The 23,198-nt window shown below is 35.6% G+C and overlaps 2 protein-coding genes across 2 annotated transcripts; both read left to right on the top strand.

The window, feature by feature from the left end:
- Positions 1-3,822: 3,822 nt before the first annotated feature.
- Positions 3,823-6,432, top strand: LOC116014850 (extensin-2). Its single transcript, XM_031254806.1, has one exon. The coding sequence runs from the start codon at positions 3,875-3,877 to the stop codon at positions 6,020-6,022; it is 2,148 nt and encodes a 715-aa protein (XP_031110666.1). The 5' UTR covers positions 3,823-3,874; the 3' UTR covers positions 6,023-6,432.
- Positions 6,433-17,946: 11,514 nt separating this feature from the next.
- Positions 17,947-22,167, top strand: LOC116015549 (zinc finger protein WIP2-like). The gene is made up of 2 exons (XM_031255653.1): positions 17,947-18,834; positions 21,523-22,167. The coding sequence occupies exons 1-2, from the start codon at positions 18,184-18,186 to the stop codon at positions 21,964-21,966; spliced, it is 1,095 nt and encodes a 364-aa protein (XP_031111513.1). The 5' UTR covers positions 17,947-18,183; the 3' UTR covers positions 21,967-22,167.
- Positions 22,168-23,198: the final 1,031 nt, after the last annotated feature.

Raw genomic sequence — 23,198 nt, 5'->3', positions numbered from 1 at the left:
CCCCCCCCCCCCCCCCCCGCGGCCCAATACTACTGATGGACCTTCATGCACCCTCCACATGTACGACATCAGGATGGTGTCAACCCACACTAGACATGTGTCCCACATCTCCATGTCGCTAAGTCGCTAACTATCTCAACCACCCATCAGTCATGCCACGTACTTAGGACCCTCTGTCATCTCTCCGAGGAACACGACCAAGCGACCACAACCCGTGCCATACCCGAGGGGTATGGCGCTCGACCACATACTCGGTCGCCCAGGGTGGCGGCGCAACCAGCCACCACCTAAGGTGACGACTGGCCGCTTCGCTGGGGCACTAGAGGGCGCGACCGATCCGCCCGGGGCTCCTCGGCCTCGGGCAGCGATCACTCCCACCCGCGCCCCCATGGTTGGGCCAGTGCCCTGGGTGGTAGCGCGGCCATCTGCCATCCGAGGCGCCTCGGCCTGGGCTGTGGTCGCACCGCCGGCCCCCCCGTTGGCACGCTCACCTTCTCCCCGAACCTTCTTCACACTATTTCGCCTTCTGGCATACACCCGACGATTCTTGTCTCATATCCTTTCTTCCTTCGACTTGACCCCAATCAAAAATTAAATTTGAACCCAACACCAATAACCCCATCATATATATATGGGTGAGCCACGGCTGAATGCCATTGGCGTCCCTAAAAGGGACGTATGGTTAATGGTCTAACCATCCAACTAAGTAGTTATTACTAGAACCTTATGGTAAAATTACAATTCAATTTTTAAAATTAATATAACAGCTATTCTGTAACTTGTTGTACAATTAAACACTAGAAAACGCCGCCGCAAGAACTTCATTTGATGTCTTCAATCTCCGGCAACAATGGGTCAATGGCAATAACTTAAACAAATAGTTAGACCATGGAAGACGGCCAATTGGCCACTCCATCGTTGCCGAGGAAGATGACGTACGAGATGTGTATGACCTCCTCCCGCTTCTCTAGCTAGCGTCTGCGATCATCAAAGATCAGAAGACGGAGTCTCATCATCACCAAAAAAACAAAAAAAATCTGGAAGCATGTGCGGCATCTTAAGGTACATCTTACGGTGAATTTCCTTCGATTATCTGTATTCTTCCTAAATTGAAATTTTTGCTTAGAGTTTGATGTGATGAGCCTGATCGACATTGAAGATGTTCGTCAGATTTCGTTGAGGCAATTCATCGAACACTTAAGGCTCAAAAGGCTGAAATAATCAACAATGAATTCTTAGGGCACTACAAGTTTATGATAGGTTAATTGCTTGAATTGAACTCAATTCATAGATTTAAGTGTTGATTGAATATTTCACTCAAATGGCAAAACATATATACTAACCAAAGAAATGCAGAAAAGGTCATAGGCATCCCAGAGAAGAGGTAAAAGAAAGTGATGGTTATACTGTTATTACGTGCCGTACACATCATTATATAAATATTTCTAAGTATTTTTTTAATGCACATCAACACCATTTTAAGAAAAAGTAAACAAAGATATATGTGTGATCTGCACATTGCATTTTAGAAAAGGTCTATAATTAACTGAAGACTTGTAGAAACAAAAAGGAGAGTTGTTGTAGGTCTTGACTTGGGTTAATCCCTCGTAAGACCATTTCCTGGTTTTGCGCATGAGAAGGGAAATCAAGCCTGCTTAGTTTCGAGTCCAATTTCAACCCCATATCAAATTGATGAAGCTCATTTCTAAATTGTTTATGGTGGAATACCTTTATGCACACTAGAAGGGGAGTTTAACCCTAACCTCGTACCGAATTGGTGAAGCTTATTTTTAAATTGTCTATGGCAAGGTTCAAACCCTCACCTTGTTGCGGGGAGAGAATTTTAAATGTAACGGTTCATTCACTAGACCACACTACCATGTGGCTGGGATACCATTTGCACTCTTGAAAGGGTTCAGATGGCCACATCAAATTATAATTTTTTTTATTAAAATAATGATTGTAAGGTTTGCCAATTTTACAAGCTTTGCAAACATTGTTTTTGGCGGTTTTTTATTGGTTTTTGTCATCTTTGTCTTTTTTAAAAAAAAATTATTATTATTATTATTATTAAAAGTGAGTTAGAATTGAGGGATATAGATACAATACTAGTGAATTGTAAATAATGATAGGATTAACTTTTGAAAATGAAAGAGTATGCTACTGCTAGGAATGCTGATAATTTAAGAGCCTAACCTCCGAAAGTCGTCTAAGGTTTCATTTATTTCAGTTCTTAGATTTTTTATTTCTCTAATTTTTCATTCACTATTCTTTGTTTTCAAAATTAGAGAAATGTATTGTTAAAAACTTGGCATAAAAAGGATACGTGAGGTCCACAAACAATATATATAAACCTATTAATTGATTGACTGACATTTTCATAAAGATTAAACATTTTCCTTAAAAATTTGGGTATAACTCACAAAGTCAATGGCATAGGTATGATAACTATTGTCAGAAATTTTCTTAGACAAATCAAGTCGAGTTTAAAACTTAAGATAAACTAAATCAAGTTTAAATAACTTTAGGTAAGACGCTTGAATAAAATCGATTTGAAAGAATCAAAGAATCATCTTGGTGAAAATTACAATATTTTGTGATAAAAAGTGGAATAGTCCACCCATGTGGGATAAATCATGGTGACTTAACTGATCAACAAATGCTAGATTTTTATTTATTGCACCTGCGCATAAGGAGTCCCTCACATCTTGAGAGGTTACTTCTACTTTATTGCTGGTGAAACTTAATAATTGATTTCTTGTGATAAATTTTATCTCTATGATCAGTTAAGCTAAACAAGCCGGCAAAAGAAATTTCAATACCTAATTTAGAAAGAAATTGTCTCTCCAAGCTAGGCTTACTGTAGAAAAAAATGGCCTGAATTGAAAATGACACATTTAACATGGTTGTTGGGATATCAAATATCCTAGTGTCATCAAGTAATTTTTATTGCTGCATGGCACTGTATGATTAAGCACCCCTAACAATATTTACTTTCTATAAATGATACTATATTGTCACCAGTTGCAATTATCACGTATAATTTATTTGGTAATTAAGTTGAAATTGCTATTTAAAAATTTAACAGCGGTGGATGATTTGAAGATAGACAAGTGTTAAAAAAAAATAATTAAAAAAATTAATGAAATACATTAGACATCCTCAGATATCTCTAGAATCTTTAGGTAAACTTCTCTAAAAACAAAAATGTATTAACCTAACCAACTAAACGCCAAGACTTTATTGTGAACATGCCTCACCAACTACGTACAACTAACTTGTGGATTTGTGTCAAATATGTTTGATTTGTCTTAAATACAAATCTTGTTGTTGAGGAGAATACATATAAAACACGAATGTACAATCTAATTATTAGTTTAGTCTTTTAATTTGAGACGAAATATATAATTTAATTTGATATCATAGTCACACACATGCAAAAAAAAATTAACTTTTAGACTATAAAAGGTACAGTGTTCCATGACTTTTAACACTTAATAGGCTCTTCCAACATTTAAAAAAGAAAAAAAAATGTCTATATATAATTACTAATTAATTCCACTCCATTGAAATGTATGCATTTCATTATCAATGCTTCAGAATAATAATAAGCCAGTAGACTTTTAACATTCAAGGAATATACATCATCACAACAGAAAATAAAATATTTATATGATTATATTATTTATCACACGGCAAAAAGAGTTAAGAATAGATCAAATGTTGGCTGGCACTTGCATTTGTAAACCAATAGATGATGATGACAAGTTGAACTCTTCAAAAATGAGTGGGGGTAACCATCTATATAAAGGTTTGGGTTTCTTGTTTTAGTTCCAAATCAAGAAAACAATAACTCATCTTGCCTTTGGTTGCCATGGCAAGGCTCATGAAAGCACAGCCATGGGCTGTGATGGCTGCAATGGTTATTTTGGCAGCTTTGAGAGTTAATGGTGATGAGACATATTCGCCGCCTTACGAGTACAAGTCCCCGCCTCCACCATATGTTTACAAATCACCTCCTCCGCCTCCTTACAAGTATGAGTCACCACCGCCCCCTCCTTATAAGTATGAATCGCCACCACCCCCTCCTTATAAGTATGAGTCACCACCGCCTCCGCCTTACAAGTATAAGTCACCACCACCTCCACCATACAAGTATGAGTCACCACCGCCCCCTCCTTACAAGTATGAGTCACCACCTCCGCCTCCTTACAAATATAAGTCACCACCACCGCCTCCTTACAAGTACGAATCACCACCGCCTCCTCCCTACAAGTATGAGTCACCACCGCCTCCACCATACAAGTATGAGTCACCACCACCACCTCCTTACAAATATAAGTCACCACCACCTCCACCATACAAGTATGAATCACCACCGCCTCCTCCTTACAAGTATGAGTCACCACCGCCTCCTCCCTACAAGTATGAGTCACCACCACCACCTCCTTACAAATATAAGTCACCACCACCTCCACCATACAAGTATGAATCACCACCGCCTCCTCCTTACAAGTATGAGTCACCACCGCCTCCTCCCTACAAGTATGAGTCACCACCACCACCTCCTTACAAATATAAGTCACCACCACCTCCACCATACAAGTATGAATCACCACCGCCTCCTCCTTACAAGTATGAGTCACCACCGCCTCCTCCCTACAAGTATGAGTCACCACCACCACCTCCTTACAAATATAAGTCACCACCACCTCCACCATACAAGTATGAATCACCACCGCCTCCTCCTTACAAGTATGAGTCACCACCGCCTCCTCCCTACAAGTATGAGTCACCACCACCACCTCCTTACAAATATAAGTCACCACCACCTCCACCATACAAGTATGAATCACCACCGCCTCCTCCTTACAAGTATGAGTCACCACCGCCTCCTCCCTACAAGTATGAGTCACCACCACCACCTCCTTACAAATATAAGTCACCACCACCTCCACCATACAAGTATGAATCACCACCGCCTCCTCCTTACAAGTATGAGTCACCACCGCCTCCACCATACAAGTATGAGTCACCACCACCACCTCCTTACAAATATAAGTCACCACCACCTCCACCATACAAGTATGAATCACCACCGCCTCCTCCTTACAAGTATGAGTCACCACCGCCTCCACCATACAAGTATGAGTCACCACCACCACCTCCTTACAAATATAAGTCACCACCACCTCCACCATACAAGTATGAATCACCACCGCCTCCTCCTTACAAGTATGAGTCACCACCGCCTCCTCCATACAAGTATGAGTCACCACCGCCACCTCCTTACAAATATAAGTCACCACCCCCTCCACCATACAAGTATGAATCACCACCCCCTCCACCATACAAGTATGAGTCACCACCGCCACCTCCTTACAAATATAAGTCACCACCCCCTCCACCATACAAGTATGAATCACCACCGCCACCTCCTTACAAGTATGAGTCACCACCACCTCCACCATACAAGTATGAGTCACCACCACCACCACCTTACAAGTATAAATCACCACCACCCCCTCCTTACAAGTATGAATCACCACCCCCTCCACCATACAAGTATGAGTCACCACCACCTCCCCCATACAAGTACGAGTCACCTCCACCTCCACCTTACAAGTATGAGTCACCGCCACCACCCCCTTACAAGTATGAGTCGCCACCGCCACCACCTTACAAATATGAGTCACCACCTCCACCCCCTTACCTCTACAAGTCACCACCACCTCCACCTTACAAATATGAGTCACCACCACCACCTCCTTACAAGTATGAATCACCTCCACCTCCTCCTTACGTCTATAAATCACCTCCACCTCCTCCTTACGTCTATAAATCACCACCGCCACCTCCTTACAAGTACGAGTCACCACCACCTCCTCCTTATGTCTACAAGTCACCCCCTCCCCCACCTTACAAGTATGAATCACCACCACCCCCACTTTACGTTTACAAATCACCACCTCCACCTCCTTACAAGTACGAGTCACCACCACCTCCAACATACTACAAGTAGACCATCACACATCACCTCAAAGCAATGCACCATTTCTTGTTTGTGTAAGCCAACATCTTGGACCTCTCACACCTGAAGAACTCGCATTCGTGCGACCATGCGAGGACGAAGATGGACGAATAAGTTAGAATTAGATGTTTTATATTGTGATTTCAATCTTCATAAATAATTCCTCATTTCAATTATTGTACTTTAATTTGGATGTCTGTTAAAATAAGATGCTTCTCTTAATGGTGCTTCATACATAGAGCGAAATGAACCTATTTTGGTCTGTTGGAACAATCTTGGGAGAATTAATTTGATTAATTAGTTCCTTGTTATAGGGGTTACTTTGTTCTTCATTGCTTCTGATTATGTTGTAATAAATTGTTTTACATGGTACGACATTTATGGTACATGCATTGTCTGAATAGCATACATATCTTTCTTAATAAAATCCACCCCTCGAAATTAAAAATAAGACTAATCTAATCCAGTTGTATACACAATAGTTTAAACCCTTAATGGTGTAACTACATACTTAAGTGATTCATATTCCTTTCACTTGAGTTAATACCTTTTAATTAAATACTTCATATTTTACTCATTAACTCATGATTAAAGTAAATTATACTGTGGACTATAATGTACATTTGTAAAGTGAACCATTAATACATGTTATATTACATGTTTATTTTTAATGCACGATATGTGCATTTTTTATTTAACCTAAAAATGAATCTACAGTACACTGAAAATGAACTTATATATATCAAAATATAATGAAATTACAAAAAATGAACACAATATATTAAAAATGAACCTGTATGTCAGTGGTCCACCTTGCAATGTAGACCATGACTCACGATATAACAATTGCATGATTAAATCATTAGACAGGCCAAAACCATTATATTATTTTATTTTGCCCTCGGACACAAAGTGCAAGGTTCGAGTATTATCAAGAACCAAAAAGAAAAGTATGGATTTGACATTGTTGTAGGTACTAGTGTACAAGCATTTGTGGATGGAAAATGATATCCCCCACCCCCATCTCACATTGCCTACCCCCAAAGTTTCTCCTAATATTTTTTTCTCCAATGATGTGACTTATATTCATTGGGTATTATTTGATTTGTTAACCTGCCATATTGTTAATTATATACAAAATTAACTAATTAGCTACACCAATCATGAGGAGAAAGTAAGAGGGAAATTTTAGAAAAGGTGGATAGCATATTAGCATCACTTTTTAGAAATTTATTTTTTCTATCAATTTTTAAGACATGAGCGGTGATAGATTTATAAGTTAAAGATACAAAATTATTATATTATTTTTCTAGTCTAGATGATAAGGCTCGACTAATATAATGTGAGAATGTGTGTATGGTTGTTGGTTGAAAGTGGAGTAGCACCAATCAGAATATAGTGCAGCTAGAGTATCACTTTCGTTGACTTATTCATGAGTAGTAAAACATTAATTGTCAAGAATGAGTCTACATTATATTAATTAATTAATTAATTAAGAAACATCAACGTGACAAGAGAAGCTTGATGGACCAACGAACGAGAAATTCCCTCATAATATAATGATGATATGATATTAATTTTAAGAGTTTAACAACGCCTATTTTTATAAGCTTCCATCATGATGGATTCACGAGGAATGGGTAACTAGCTAGCTGATCCCGAGTTGATTAGACGTTTAATTTAGCAATCATAAAGTTTTAAATTTGATTTATTAAGGAAATTGTCTATTGACCTTCTTGATTTGATTGAACTAATCAACTGTAAATAACTTAGAATAATTTACTTTATTGTGGTCATTTTCAGAATAAGGTCACAAGTGAATTTCACCTCGAGCGCATTTTCAGATACCAGCTTTGGGTTTTCTCGTAAATTAAAACATTCATGAGAAATTCAATTCTCTCATAAAACAATGATGATATAATGCGGAGTACTAATTTTATATATAAATTTGAACTCCAAATTTAAGGGCCATTTATTGTTTTTGCTCTAGAGACTGATGGATGATAAATATTGGAATGTGTCTCAACTATCTAACATGCCTTTAAATTATTGTACACTAGTAAGACCAAACCCTCTTTTTGGTCTTACGTAGGATTTAAACCATACATGCTATAACTGTTAACAGCCTATCAGCCTATCAGCCAATTTTGGCTTATTTGACTACTATTAGTTGTTTGGTTAATAAGCTTTTTGTAACCCCAAAATGCTAAAATTCAAAAGGCTACTCAAAGCAGCATTTTCAATTAGCTTTTTGAGAAAAGAAATTATACCAAACAGCCATCAGCTAACAGCCAATTTATCAAACAACTTTCTACAATCAGCTAATATTATCAACAAATCATACCTTCCAACCCAAACAGCCAACCCAATCAGCCAACAGCCATTTACCAAACAGGGCCATAACATTATTTTGGTTGATTGACCATTTGAGTTGTGTCTGGGGCATTAATACTAATTGAATGACATTTACGATATGGATTTTTCATTTTAATCATTATTTTTTTATGTGATGATTGCAAATTAGTGTTCATTGTTTTTTTATGTGATGATTGCAAATTAGTGTTAGGGGAAAACTTATTATTCTTCTTCTTTCCCTCTCACTAAATCAACGAAAGACATGTGATAGGACTATGTATTTTGTGGTAATATGTATTATATCACTTAATTCCATTTAATTATTTTATTTTAGTTTTTATATTTAAAAATAAGTAAAATTAAAGACAAAAATTAACACCGTAAAACTAAATGACCATTAATCCATTATGAGTGTTGGGATAATGGGTATTGGGCAATGCCTAGAGGCCCAATCATTTATGAAAAGGCCTGAGGAAATATCTATGCTTTGTTTGACTCGGCCCAATCATTTTTACCGACCAAGTTGGTTTAGCCCAGTTATGTAAAGCGATCATGTGAAATTACAAAATTAACCTTGACAAAAATATCATTAAAGAAAAGATCGTATTTTGACCCCTTTCTACCTTGTGCAATTTGTTTTTCTTTTAAGTGTCAATTTAAAATAAAATAATAATAATAATAATCTAAGAGTTGCAGATTTGCAAGGCGTTTGGTTGGGAGGAGAGAATTAGAGGAAAAAAAAACTTGTAATTTTGATGGGAAAAGAAAAAGGTGAAAATAAAATACAAATTCAAATTCTATTATTTAGTAGGGAGAAACAGAGTTACTGGAAACTGAATGAGAATAAGTGATACAAAGACTACAATATCATTTTGTAATAATAATAATAATAACCAACGACAATTTTGTGGATTTACTCATTTTTTCTTTCTCATATGTTCTTCAATTCCAATTCGTTGGAGGGAGGAAGGGAGGGGGTTATGAATTTCAATTCAATGGTTTGAGGTATCATAATTGCAATCCCTTCCAATCAAATAATGTAATTTTATTTGTTAAAAATTACAATTATGGTCTACTAAACATGCTGTTGGTCTTTCTACTAAGGGAAGTCACAAAAAGTATCTAGAACTAAATTAAAGTTTTTTTTTTTTTTGAATACTATTAACTCTATTAGAATGCAAGTATCTGTTCATAACCACTTTCTCAACCTATTGAAGCACAAGAGTCAGCATTGCCACCTCCCGTATAAAGGGAAGGGTTTGATGCCACTGGACTACAAGGTCCTTGGCACTAAATTAAAGTTTTTAAAGGATTATTTTGAAATTTCACTCATTTTCACTCCAACAATCCCTATAAGCAAGCATTAGCAACTTGCTTTTCCTTACTATATGCTTTCCGTGATGACTTCATTTAGCATATGAATCATATTTAATTTGCAACTCTATGAATATAATAACTGATAAATTATATATACCCGGTATTTTTTAAAGTTAACAATGAGGAACTAAATTGTAAATTACGGAGTATTATCATAACTAATTTGAGACATTGTCCATTAAGCCAAAATAAGAGATCATGTATTAGAACGTCACATGTTTGATTTGATCTTTTTGATACCCTCTTAGTCCAGTATCTTGCACAGGCTGATGAGTCTTCATAGTCCAATTTATTTCTTTTGTGTAATTTATGAACTATCACAAAGGAGTAGAGTTTATACAATGTACATCATATGATAGTTACAGGGGTCTCCTTCGTCACCGGAAAAAAAAAAAAAAAAAAACAAAAACAAACAGATAGGAAAATTACAAAAATGCCCCTGAAAGATTTCTCTCTCTCTTAATTAAAGAGATTAAAAATAGTTAAGATTCAGATGAGAGCAGCTAACACTGTTCACACGCACCGTTGATCCGGGTATGTATCAGATGAGAGAGCTGCAGCTTACTGCTTATTTAGCTCCTTTATGAGTACGTTTTCAAGATTAAAGATGATGACAACTTAACTTTGTTGTTCCCACTTTATAGTCCCAACTCCTGCTATCTTAATCCCACACCTACTGTTTAATGCTCAGAATACACAACATAATTACCATTAATCTTCTTGCAAAAACAGTACGTGCGTACAGCAGCTTATATATGACAGTGTATATATATGTATGTATACAAGTTGATGGTTCAGTGGATATGGATAGCAGTGGGATCTTCCCAGGAGCTGCAAACATTTGAAGTTACACATAAATGTGGGTGTAGGCCCAGGAGATTGCTTGGTGGGTATCCAAGGTGCAGCAGGAGATGGAGGTGACATCGCTTTCATGCAGGTTAATTAGATGTATGTATAGGTTTAAGCCCTAACCGGCGGACCCCACATCGCCTGTTCTGAGGATTTTGAGAGGAGGTAAATCATGCAATGTGTCTCAGTGGTACAGAGTTTTAGTGTTTAATTTTTGTTTAGGGTTGAAATCTGTTCAAAGTATTTGTTGGGTTATTATACTCACGCACAACTTTTCGATCATTGAACTATGTGTCTCGAGCAGTTAGGTGTATTTACGTAATTATGTATGTAGGGGGAGAAAGGTAGATGGATTGGAGGGAGGAAATATGGGTGATAATAAAGATTGGGTGACATCAAGATTATACATGAACAGTGATTCCCAATCATTTGTTGTTAATAACAAAAATTTTTAACTTTCACATTTAACATCATCATTAAACCTCCATTGTCTTGTCCCTTTCATCCCTCCCTGCTTGCCTGCTCCCATACTCAAAGCTTGCCCTACTCTCTCTCTCTCTTCCCCCTCTCTCCCTCACCTCTCTCTCTATGGATATCCAGGCAGTAACTCAAGCGAATCTAGCTATTATGGATTATAGCCGACTTGAGACAACCCTATCCCAGTTGGTGCGTGCATGGTAACTGGCCACAAGGATCGAAGTTCGATTCTCGTACTAATTGTCTATTGATCATCTTAGTTTAAGCTAATCAGTTATAAATAACTTAAGATGTTTTATTTCTAGCTTTGTGATGGTTTACTTAAAATGCACTTTAAATAGCGACAGTTGCAAGTTTTTTTATAAACTAAAAATTATAGCCAATGTTAAATTTAGAAAACTGACGTTAGATATCTAGCTAGATTTCTTTTATGTGTTTTCCATCCACCAATTGCTTTTAGCTTCACACAAGTAATACACTTTTAAATATGGAAAATTGATATATTTAGTCCTTTAAGTAATATAATTATACAAAAACATACATTGCAAGCTTTTTTCTTAAATTATTGTCACAATCACTTTTTGTCATTAAATTATTCCTAAAGTAGCGATTTTGTTCCAAACTTTAATAGAGATATCTTCATAATTTTGTCATGGCAGATTTTTTACAAAACCTAATAAAAGGTAACATCTTTGTTAATGTTTGGGACAAAATCATAATTCTAAAAGTGACCCTGTAACTAGAATTACAACAATAATTTAAAGGTGGAATTCACAAATTTTTTGGGACACCCAAGAAAAATTTAGAACAATTATCCAAAGGTACATTTTATCCAAAGGTACATATTAAGTTAATTCTGGTCCTATCTAACAAATTAAACTTGATTAAGAGACTATTGACCAAAATTAAACTTATAATTTTCATGTAAGAAAATCGTAAAAGAGAAACATACACCCCATTAGAATAGATTGAAGAAGTAGTGAGATTTGGTGTTCCTAGGATTTCCAAAAGGGGAGGCAGGTGAAATGTGTTTTTGAGACCACCACCGGTTGCATGAACACACATAAATAAACAAAGAAAGTGGGAAAGAAACTAAGGTTGTCTTGAGCATGGGGGGGTGATTATTGGAAACCCAAAAATGGCTCAATTCCATATACAGTACCACTATACTATAACATCACACTCGTGCGTTCTTGAATGAATCAAAAGGCACGAAATTAAACCTGGTCAAAAACAACGACTTTTCCTACCAATTTTTTTTTTTTGTTGGATTTCGAGTTTAATCGAATCTGAATTCACTTGGGAAATGAGATTATTACTTATTTCCATTATTTTATTATGACCATTACAAGATTTGAACTACTCAAAAACAACCCATCCAAATTAGTGAGACTGGTTACTTGGTAACTATAAGATTATTACAAGTTCTGCGTACTCCTAATAAGAGCAGTCTATTAGCCTTTTTGATTTGAACCGACCAACTATATAAGCAACCTAAGCTGATTTTCTTCCTTGTGATCTTTTGTGGCTTAAGGTCACAACTCACAAGATTAGGTTTACTTAAGTGTGCACTCAGATAATGATTGCGAGTTAGTTTTTTTGTCACTCAAATATGCAGTCCAATTATTAATTAGTTTAGATATCTTATTAAAAGTTAAGAAAGAACCAAGTGCCAAACTATATTTCACTTGCACATGTACATAATAGTAGTATGGAGCTTGCAAGCTGGGATTTGTGGTGAGGGATGAAAGAAGAATATCTGCAAGGTGGGGTTGGAAATGTCATAATTATATAATTGGAATAAGTACTAAATCAGTGTAAGAAGATACACTTTTTAGTATTATTAGGATTTTAACTGAATTCCTAACTATTTCTAAAATTATTTTACTGAATCTTCGTGAAGGTTTAAGTAAATGATCTAATATTGTTGGGCGGAGGTTCGTAAAGATCAAGGCAAGTTCAGCAATCGGTGGTTAGGGAAATTGTTGGATGCATGTCGGTGAAAAGTTCAGTCTAACACCCTGCCTCTCAAAAACGTCTTCTCTGTGTTCGCTAGAACTTTTGGCGTAATGGTAATAACTTGATCCTAATAACTATATATAATGAACTTGATGGGTACTATCTAGGCCGACACTCGAAAGTTATTCTTAATTAAGACAGTTATAAATTGAGTTTATAATTGATTTCTTTGTTACTATCCTAGTTAAGTTGGGGCTCCACTTGACCAAATAACCCAAAACGTACACTGTTTAGAACACATACAACTACAGTTTGTCACATGTGACCTAAATCTTTAGGATCCAAGTTGTCTCCCACAGCGTTGTCACCTTCCCATAGTTAGCTAGCTTGCAAACCTTCATCCCCTGGCTGATAATAAATCACTCAAACCATGATACTGATTTCACAGCAAACTCCAACCTTGTACCCTACCCTCCACTCCCATTCCGGGGCATTGATAGAAATAGGCGTTTTACAATAAGTCATGATAAAAATAAGAAGATTATACATATTTTAAAATTTCACACATTTAAAGGCAAATTTGGTTTGAAATTTGGGTTTGAGTCCAACTTTTAAAAATGCATTTTATTTTATGTTATTTTTAAAATCTCATTTCAAAATATGTTTGGTTTAAATTAAATCTAAGTTCATCAATTGGATTGGGACACTTGTTAAGATTAAATGATTATTACTATGCCAAAAATTATAATCAGTAGTAAAAGTGTTTCTTGATTTTAGACTTGCTTAGTAGCAAGCCCAGAATACTACCTTTCAAACCTCCCTTCAACATATACATGTTGTCATCCTAGCTCTTAGCTTCATATCATAAATACGCAAAAACGTATTTTTCAAATTAGTTTTGTCTAAAAATATCTCAATTTTTGTTTGGAACTATTATATTGAAAAATGTCCACTCCACTTTCTACTATGCAAGTTGTTGGGTAGGAGCCGGTAAAGGGTCAAATCCATCAATCTGTGACTAGGATGATTGTTGGGCGGAGGCCGATGAATGACCAAGTCCAGCACCCTAGCTACCTCACATTGCAATAACCACTTGTCAGCCTCACATGTTGTCATCCTCAACTGCGCAACATCTGCACATTTCTTATACTTACATAGCAGCCATCACCAGATTTTGATGACAAGATATTGGATTCGACTCTCTAAATAGTTGTCCAATGTACTACTAGTTATAACTTTTGGTATAGAGATAACCCTGGACACTTTCTTTATTCGATCACCTTACTCTTATAAGTATTTATATATCTTGTTTACTTTATTTGATCTGAGATTCAGACCGGGCATGTGCATGAAAGGTTAGAGGATGGAGAACACTAGTTTTGTTGCGCCGTTTGCCATCGCTGTCGTTGCAGGCTTCATGGCCTGCATTCATCACCTCCACACCATATGTACATACATATATATATATATATATATATATATATATATATATATATATATATATATATATATATATATATATATATATATATATAATTTAGCTTCATCCCTTTCCTCTCCTTTTCAATTAGCTTTACTTTTCAGGTCGCTCCAAGCCTCGAAAGGGTGCTTTGGACCATTAACCCCTCTCTCTTTCTATCCATCTATAATATTATCCAACAATATAATGCTACCATAGCATGTATTCTCACAACTAGGCATAGGCCTAGCTAGAATATAATCTTCATGAATTCCATCAAGTTGAGTGGAAGGATAACTCATTATTGGTTAAAATATCAATTTAGTCATTCTTTTGATGGGAGGTCTGAAAGGTCAAATTTTAGTATTTTGTCACTCAAAATGTAGCAATATTTGATATTACACAAGTATAAAGAAATAAAATTAGGGAGTACATTTTTATTGCTGACTATGACTTTTGAAGTATTATTAAGTGTTTGAGCCTCAGTGGAGACAACTGTGACTCTGTGCTTCAGTAGGTTGAGAAAGTAGCTATGAACAGATACTACATTGTAATAGAGTCAGTAGTACTCAAAAAAAGTGTTTGAGCCTAAATCTCTAAGAATTGGTATCAGAACTAATCTATCCAAATAGCTGGTGTGAAGTTGACAAAAAAAGACAATATTGGTCCCCTAATAATAATTTAGGTGTTACATTCAATTGTATAAATAGTATTCCCACCACCAAGCAAGGGTAATTACTTCAATTGCTTGGATAATTTATGTTGTTGAGTTTTTTTTTTTTTTTTTTTTAGCAAACAATTTAAGAGCCCCTCACTGTTACTGTTCTCACGCAATGTGTTTCTTCATTCATATTCTCTCTAGCGAAGCTTATGAACTTATTTTGAATTAATTAACCACTTAACTAAGTTGTGCCCGGGTGTCAGAGTAAATCGAAACAAAAGTTGCTTGACTCACAAAAAACTATTTAATTTAATTTGGTCCTCACTATTTTGTTCGTTAATTATTTAGCTCATATTTAACTACATTCGACTCGCGATTACTATTCAAAAGTATGCACAGAGATAAACCATACTAGAAATACACTCAAATACTATGCACAACGACTAACGAGTTCGATTAAAAGAGTACGTGCTGGTAAAAGTTTAACTTATTATGATCTTTTGGTTTGAAAGTGATATTGATTTTAATATTACAACGTGGCTAGACATTATAGGTTTATATTTTATAGTATCATATATACTCCTTATTAGTTTACACTATTGTCACTTAACAACTGAACAAGCACTTAAACTAGTACTTGCAAATTAATTAAAATTTTCAATTTTCGATCCTTCCCATGAATACTTTAACAAATGCGGTGGGCGATGTGGATCTAACCCGATTTGTTGTTTCATTCCACGACATTTGTGTTTTATTATTTACGGATTTGGAGGATTGAATCGGATACATAAGTATAAAAAAAATAAAGTTACACTTTAATTTCACTAATAATTATATCTTTTTGCATAGTGATAAGTTCATGATACTAATGATGAGTATAAGAAGATATTTTTTTTTTAAAATTAGTATAAGAAGATATAATTAGTAATAAAAACATAAATTTTATTTCCTTATATTTACGTAGCAGTTAGCACTATATTTTAACTATTATTACTAAGTAGTAAAACTACGTAGAACAAGCTAAGGACCACAACATGCATGAAACTACAATAGTTATTTTCCTTAAACATTTTAGATGATTTACCAAATGAGCTAGCTAGCTTAATTAATTAAGGGAAAGAGAATGTAAAATATTCCTTTGTAAATATTTAAATGTGCTGTTTGATTGTATTGCTACCAAAAGGTTAAGCTAGTTTTTCAAAAAAAAAAAAAAGTTAAGCTATGTTATTGGCTGGGAAGACCGAGTCTAGTACCATATCATTGAAACATGACGCTAACTGTTATACAAATATAATAAAATTGTGTATTCACTACTAATTATAACTTTTGGTGTAATAATAAGGACTTGATATGACAAATGATATCGAAGCGAGTCACATGTTCAAATATGGCCAACATGTTGTGCAATTGAAGCTGGCATATGCTCGTGTTCAATCACAAATAGTTATTGTTATGTGGGCGGCCGCTTGAAGAGTTGAGTCTAGCATCCTACCATCGAAATGTGGCACAATAGTGCCAACCAAAATCAAAGAGTTAATTCCATTTTTTGTCCTAGATTTATAGATGGCAGTCCACTTTTAGTCCGTTTTTTATGGGAACATCCACATTTGGTCCTAGTATTATTTTGTTATGACTATTTTTTGTACTCTATCAATAAAACAGTTCTAATGTGATTAAATACAAAGACATTTCGATCTTCAATTACATTTTTTTTAAAAAAAAAAATAAATATAAAAAATATAACGGGTCAACTTACTTTGTATAAAAATGACAAATATATATGCCTTGGTATTTAACAACATTTCAGCCATTTTGTTGATGGAGGACCAAAAATGGTCATGCCACAATAATACTAAGACCAAATGTTTGATAAAAAAATGATTAAAAGTGGACTGTCACTTATAAATCTAAGACCAAAATTGAAATTTACTCCAAGATCAAATATGCATACAATTTTTTTGGTGTACTGAGTACTATCGATAAAGGTACCAATAGTACTCAGTACAATTATACATATTATATCCAACATTATTAAATACCAATACCGATTAGTACCGTAAAAAGAATTGATTAGTCTATATATATGTACTATATTATATATTTATATATTTTTTTATTGGAGTATGTCAAACTAAGAGAGGGAATTGGGGAAATGCACAGTTGCTAGGTTAAATGTGCAAGAGTACATACAAAAAAGAAACAGTGCACATGCACACTCTTCAAAGCAAATGCTGAGATAGTAGTTCAAACCTTGAAGACTATATTGAATGATTTGAGAAAAAATTAAAAATATTATTCTATACTAACAAGCTATTATAACAATTCAGAATTTTCAGTCTCTCTTGGCCTTTAATTTGGGGAGACAACCAGCTGCTATACATATGTGTAGTATCTGACTTTGTTCTTGGCCTTTCTTATTACCTATACATACATTTTTCCTTTACCCTCTGCAGCCTTTAATCCCACAAGTGGTGTTGATGGTTGTGGTGGTGAGTTGCTCCATCAGCCATACACCTTCTGAAGTAGCCTCGAAATGTGGAGTCGATTTCAATAATTGAATAGTGTACACTACGACAGTTACGTGTCGGTAATACAATAAAGTTAAATGAAATTCTTGATCTGTGGTGCCCGACAGAACTCTAATTTTTCGCTTTCACTTCGCTATCATGGGCATTTAACCTACCCCACCTTAACCCACTCCCCGAAACTTTCTTTTTAGAACCTCCTCCCTACCACTATTCTCTTATATACTTTACTCTACACATTATTGTTGATTCATATATGCTAATTATGAAGGTAATAGGGAGTTGAGGGAAACTCTCAAAGAGCGTAGAAAAAACTGAATTGTTCACTTTCTGTTTGACGAAAAGTCGAAAACCCACCATTAAACCATCAAGCTTCACTCCACCACCACCACCCCATCTCCTCCCCAAACTTCTTTTTAGTTCTTCCATCAATGTAGCCATAGTAGAAAGAATTGAGAGAGGGAAAAAGATTGTTTTTTTGGTTTCAAGAATGACTGAACCCTACCACAATTTCTTCAATGGATGGCTCAATTTTAGCCCTCTCCATCAATATGAACAAGAAATCTCAACAATTTCTTCCTCCCCACACCTGCAACCCTCCAACACCTTGTACTATTACCACCACCACCACAACACGGCGGCTGTGGGCCCGCCACAGCCGCCGCCGCCAAGAGAACCCCGCCCTATCCTCCCCAACCTAAACCTCAGGGAAGAAGAAGGAGGAGGAGAAGAAGAAGATGAGGAGGAGGAGACTACTAATACTGAAACCTCACCCCCATGCAATAATGCAGCCATGGAAGAAGAAACCAGAAAGTACAATCACTCATCATCCTCCATTAAAGAGGAGAGTTTCAGGAGCTTCTCTGCAAGTAGCACTGATGAAGAAGATGTGAGCGTTGCCCTACATATTGGGCTGCCATCTTCTTCTTCTTCTTCTTCCTCAATGAGACATGGCAGCACCTCTGATTTCACCACTTATGCTGCAGCTGCTAGTGCCGATAATGTCCTTTCAGGTTTGCCATTGAACAGACTCAACAATGGACAGTATTGGATCCCCACCCCTTCCCAGATTCTCATTGGCCCTACCCAGTTCTCTTGCCATCTTTGCTTCAAAACCTTCAACAGATACAACAATCTCCAGGTATTCTTTCTTCAATTAATCCTCCAACTAACCCCTCAATTTTTCTTCCCATTTTTTTTTTTTGTCTCCATCCATTTTGGGAAAGACAAAATCGAGTCAGATTTTTCATAAGAATTAATAAACAATTTATTCCTGATTAGTAGTATACTTTCCGGCGTAATCTTGACCCGACCCGTATTAAGAATAAGGATTTATGAGACAGTATCACAGAAGATTTTCTTTTAGAGAAAAGGGTATGTGAGGAATTGAACCCAGAAATTAAGATATGATGATTTGGGAACTCAATGCAATCAATTTCTTTTATCTATTTGGTTGAGAATAATTATTGCTAGGCACTACAAATCAAAGTTTAGTTCACTTAAAACTTGAAAATTCACTTACCCTTTTGTTTAATGTGAATCTACAAGGTAGATAGCTGCAACTAGGTATTTTATACTTCATTCCTCAAATAAATTAAAGACCCAAAAAGAATCGTTTTGGAGATATCTTGCACGAGAACGATAATATTAATCTGATCTTCTTTGTATTGTTTCAATTTTGTAAGATAATGTCTCACTACTGGTCACAGAATTTCGATTGTTTATAACCATGATATATATGCACAAGTAAGCCCAATATTTAGCCATCAAAATTAAAGATTAGTCCATATATGCCACAACAAAACAGACACCACCTTGTTAATTAACAGGAAAGCACACATTTTTCCAAGAATTGAAGTCCAATGATGTTTGGTTTTCCCCTTCCTAAAACCCCAAAAGAAGTTAGCAATCAAACTGGTTTTCAAGATTCCTCAATTATTTTAAATCTCTGCAAACATTTTTCTGATTTTTTTATGATGTTTCTGGTCTGCTAAGTTATCATGTGTTTATCATACACATTGGTTAGCCTTTTTTGGAAGGATATAATAGGGGGCAAGATAGGTTTCTAAATTTCGAATTTTGTGCATGTTTTTAATCTTCAAGTATTGAATGTAAAAGTGATAAAATTTTCCAGCATTGAACTGACAAAACTCCAGACAAAAGCAAAAAAAGAAAGTGGAATAGTGTTACTTCCAGGAGAATCAGGCCAGATGATATTTTTCATCCCTTCAGAGTCCAGTGTCAGTTAAAACATCATTCAATATGTCTGTCTACTGTCTAGCAGCCTACTTTAATACAAAAACTTTGCTTTACTAAAAAAGAAATCCAATGTGTATCTAAATATGCGAGATAAATCACCATAAGTTATTTATATATAGTTGATCGTTTCAAATTGAGAGAGTTAATAGGCAACTCTTAGAAAGGACTGATTACTCAACCAAGTGTATGTCAATTAGACTACTTTAATACGGATCGACACATTGAACTATTGAGGATGTTTTTTTTTTTTTTTTTTTTTTTTGTGTGTGTAAAGAAGATATATTATATTACTTTTTAATAAATCCAGATTAGCTTATAATTATGTATATACTTGTGTTGTCAATTAGCCATTAGTATAGGAAAAGGTGTCTCTTTTGAAATGTTCTATTGTTATCTTAGCACTCTAAGTATACTTTGATAGAAAGTAAAAGTACTATTCTTTATTGATTAACTAGAAAATGGAAAATGATATATGGATTCCTATGGAGTAAATTCGCGTCACTTGTTGTGATTTTATTCATAAAAGAGAAAGAGAGTGATAAAAGTTGTGACCTATTATTTTTTCTAGAGGAATGTGAACATGACACTTAAATATGGAGTAAAAAATGAAGCATAAACTAAGAGCTAGTGTGTGTAGTTAGATTGTCACTAAAAATGAAGCATAAACTACTCCTAGAAAATAGGCATTTTTTACAATGTAACTCATAGATTGTCACTCGTACTTATAATAGTATCACGTATATACTACTGTTTTTTTTTTTATTGTACCATATACTTTCTACAAAGTACTTGATATTAATTTAAGTTGATATTACCCCTACTAGGGGTGTAATTGTGTAAATGAGTTGTGTGGATACAATTCGACGAATGTTTAAATTTGATTCAATTACTTTTGTACCCATTTTGATTTCAAATAGTTTGATAATGATGAGTAATAAATTCATTAGAGTCAAACTTGAGCTTTCAGTTTGCATAGCTCACGAGCCTCTCTCTCTCTCTCTCTCTCTATATATATATATATATATATATATATATATATATATATATATATAATACGACAATATTATAAATTTATCTATTTCGTAATATATTTATATCTTATAAAATGACCATAATCGAGATATAATATTTAGTTTTCTGATGATATTTAGTTGTAATATTATTACGAAGTATTGTTGTTGTTATATAAAAAGTACAAAATTTGAGGTTGCTCGAGTCAAACTCAAAAAAATAAAGTTCAATCAGCTCAGGTTTTGTTTTTTTAAACCGAGTCAAGCTTCAAAGGTTGACTCTTCAGGCCGACTTGATTTGTATTTTTTGAATGTACCTAGAGTTTACACTGTCGAGCACAATGACTAATTCCTTGGCTGATTTGTAGGCACCTGAATCTAATCGGTTACACTTCTACCTGCCACAACCAAGTATATTACTACATATGACTATATCTTACAATTATATATACCTTATACTATGGACATGGATGCCAATGATAAAGATGATTGGAAGTATAGTTTGTTTGCATAATTGCATTCACCAAGAAATGAAATGAAATAAAATAAAATTTGTGCAGATGCATATGTGGGGGCATGGATCACAATACAGAAAAGGCCCAGAATCCCTAAGAGGAACCCAGCCAACAGCCATGCTAAGGCTGCCATGTTTCTGCTGCGCCCCAGGGTGCAAGCACAACATCGACCACCCCAGCGCTCGCCCCTTGAAGGACTTCCGAACCCTGCAAACCCACTACAAGCGCAAGCACGGAGCCAAGCCCTTCATGTGCCGGAAATGCGGCAAGCCCTTCGCCGTCAAGGGCGATTGGCGCACCCACGAGAAGAATTGCGGCAAGATTTGGTTCTGCGTCTGCGGCTCCGATTTCAAGCACAAGAGATCCCTCAAGGACCACGTTAAGGCCTTCGGCCACGCCCACGCCCACGCCGCCGTGCCGGGGGAAGAGGATAATGAGTCCACGTCCGACGTGGAGCAAGACGTGTACAGGGGAGGAGATTTTTGTTGAATCTATATATCTATCCATGCATGGTTTATAGTAATTAAGGGTTTTAATTTGCATGTATCTTCCCGGCCTCTAGCTTCTTTCTTGTTTAATTTCCGATCACCACAGGGGCTAGAACTTAGAAGAAGCTAGCAATTAAAGGTGTACCTTGTCAAGGATTTCATGATTATATATATATAATGCCCTAAAGCTATTTGAGATTCCTGTTGAGAAGGTTTAATTTAAACTTTGCCCAAAGTTTATGTGTAATTTCATATGGTTATCCAACACCTTTGTAATTAATAGAATATAATAATCACAATTTATTATTTTCAAATTGTTGTCACTGATTTGATTAATATTCTTTATTATTCCCTTTCCCATGATTAAGGAAATCCACAATAATCGCTGTTGCAAAAATCTCGCCTAGGCGTCGATTTTCACCGATTAATCGGCGTCTAGGCGCTAGCAGACCGTCTAACGTATCACCATAATCGGTGGTCTAGCAGCTAGCCAACTAGTATGCCTAAGCGCCGCCTAGGTGCTGATCGCCTAGGCCTCCTAGGCGCCCTCTAGGTCACCTAGTCGGCCGATTAGCTATTGTTTCATTATTTTTAAAATGAGTTATTTCACTCAAAACAATATCTTTTTGAGCGGAATAACCCTAAATTGTTCAAACTCTATATGTTTTTTAGATTAATATATTTAATATTTTAGTATTTTAGTATTAACTATTAAAGTATTAAATAGTTTATAATTATCAAGTTTTAAAAAATTTAAACAAATTTTTAAAAAATAAAAAATAAAATAAAACACAGGCATCTAGGTGCCGATTAATCACCGCCTAGGTGCCCCCGAGCGTCCGAGGAGCGCCTAGCGATTTTTTGAACCATATCATGACCATAATTATCTAAGAGTATGATGCATTGGAGTAAACCCTGATTGTAATAGTCTGTAAATTACATAAGAAATGTAAAGTAAGAAAATCATGTTCCACCCACTTGGTCACCCCTTTCGAAATGCAATGTTGCGAAATAATGTATTCATATAAGTATATTATTTAATATAAACTTCCAATGAACGATCCAACCAACTTGTAAGGGTGCACTATATTAAATACGGAGTACGTATAACTTTGAGCTAAATCTTATCTTTTTGAGTAAGAATTAAACTCCCCGGAAACAATTTTAGTGTTACAATCTTACTTTAGATGGTATATGCAACGGTAGGCATTCATAGTGTGATGAGTGAATTAG

This window comes from Ipomoea triloba, chromosome 4 (assembly GCF_003576645.1).
Source record: "Ipomoea triloba cultivar NCNSP0323 chromosome 4, ASM357664v1".
NCBI lineage: Eukaryota > Viridiplantae > Streptophyta > Magnoliopsida > Solanales > Convolvulaceae > Ipomoea > Ipomoea triloba.
This window is presented reverse-complemented; position numbering and strand designations above follow the sequence as displayed.

Excerpts from the sequence above, each read along its gene's own strand:
- LOC116014850 (XM_031254806.1), top strand. The coding sequence starts at position 3,875 with ATGGCAAGGCTCATGAAAGCACAGCCATGGGCTGTGATGGCTGCAATG.
- LOC116015549 (XM_031255653.1), top strand. The coding sequence starts at position 18,184 with ATGACTGAACCCTACCACAATTTCTTCAATGGATGGCTCAATTTTAGC. Across the intron at positions 18,835-21,522 it reads ACAGATACAACAATCTCCAG|ATGCATATGTGGGGGCATGG; the intron begins GTATTCTTTCTT and ends AAATTTGTGCAG.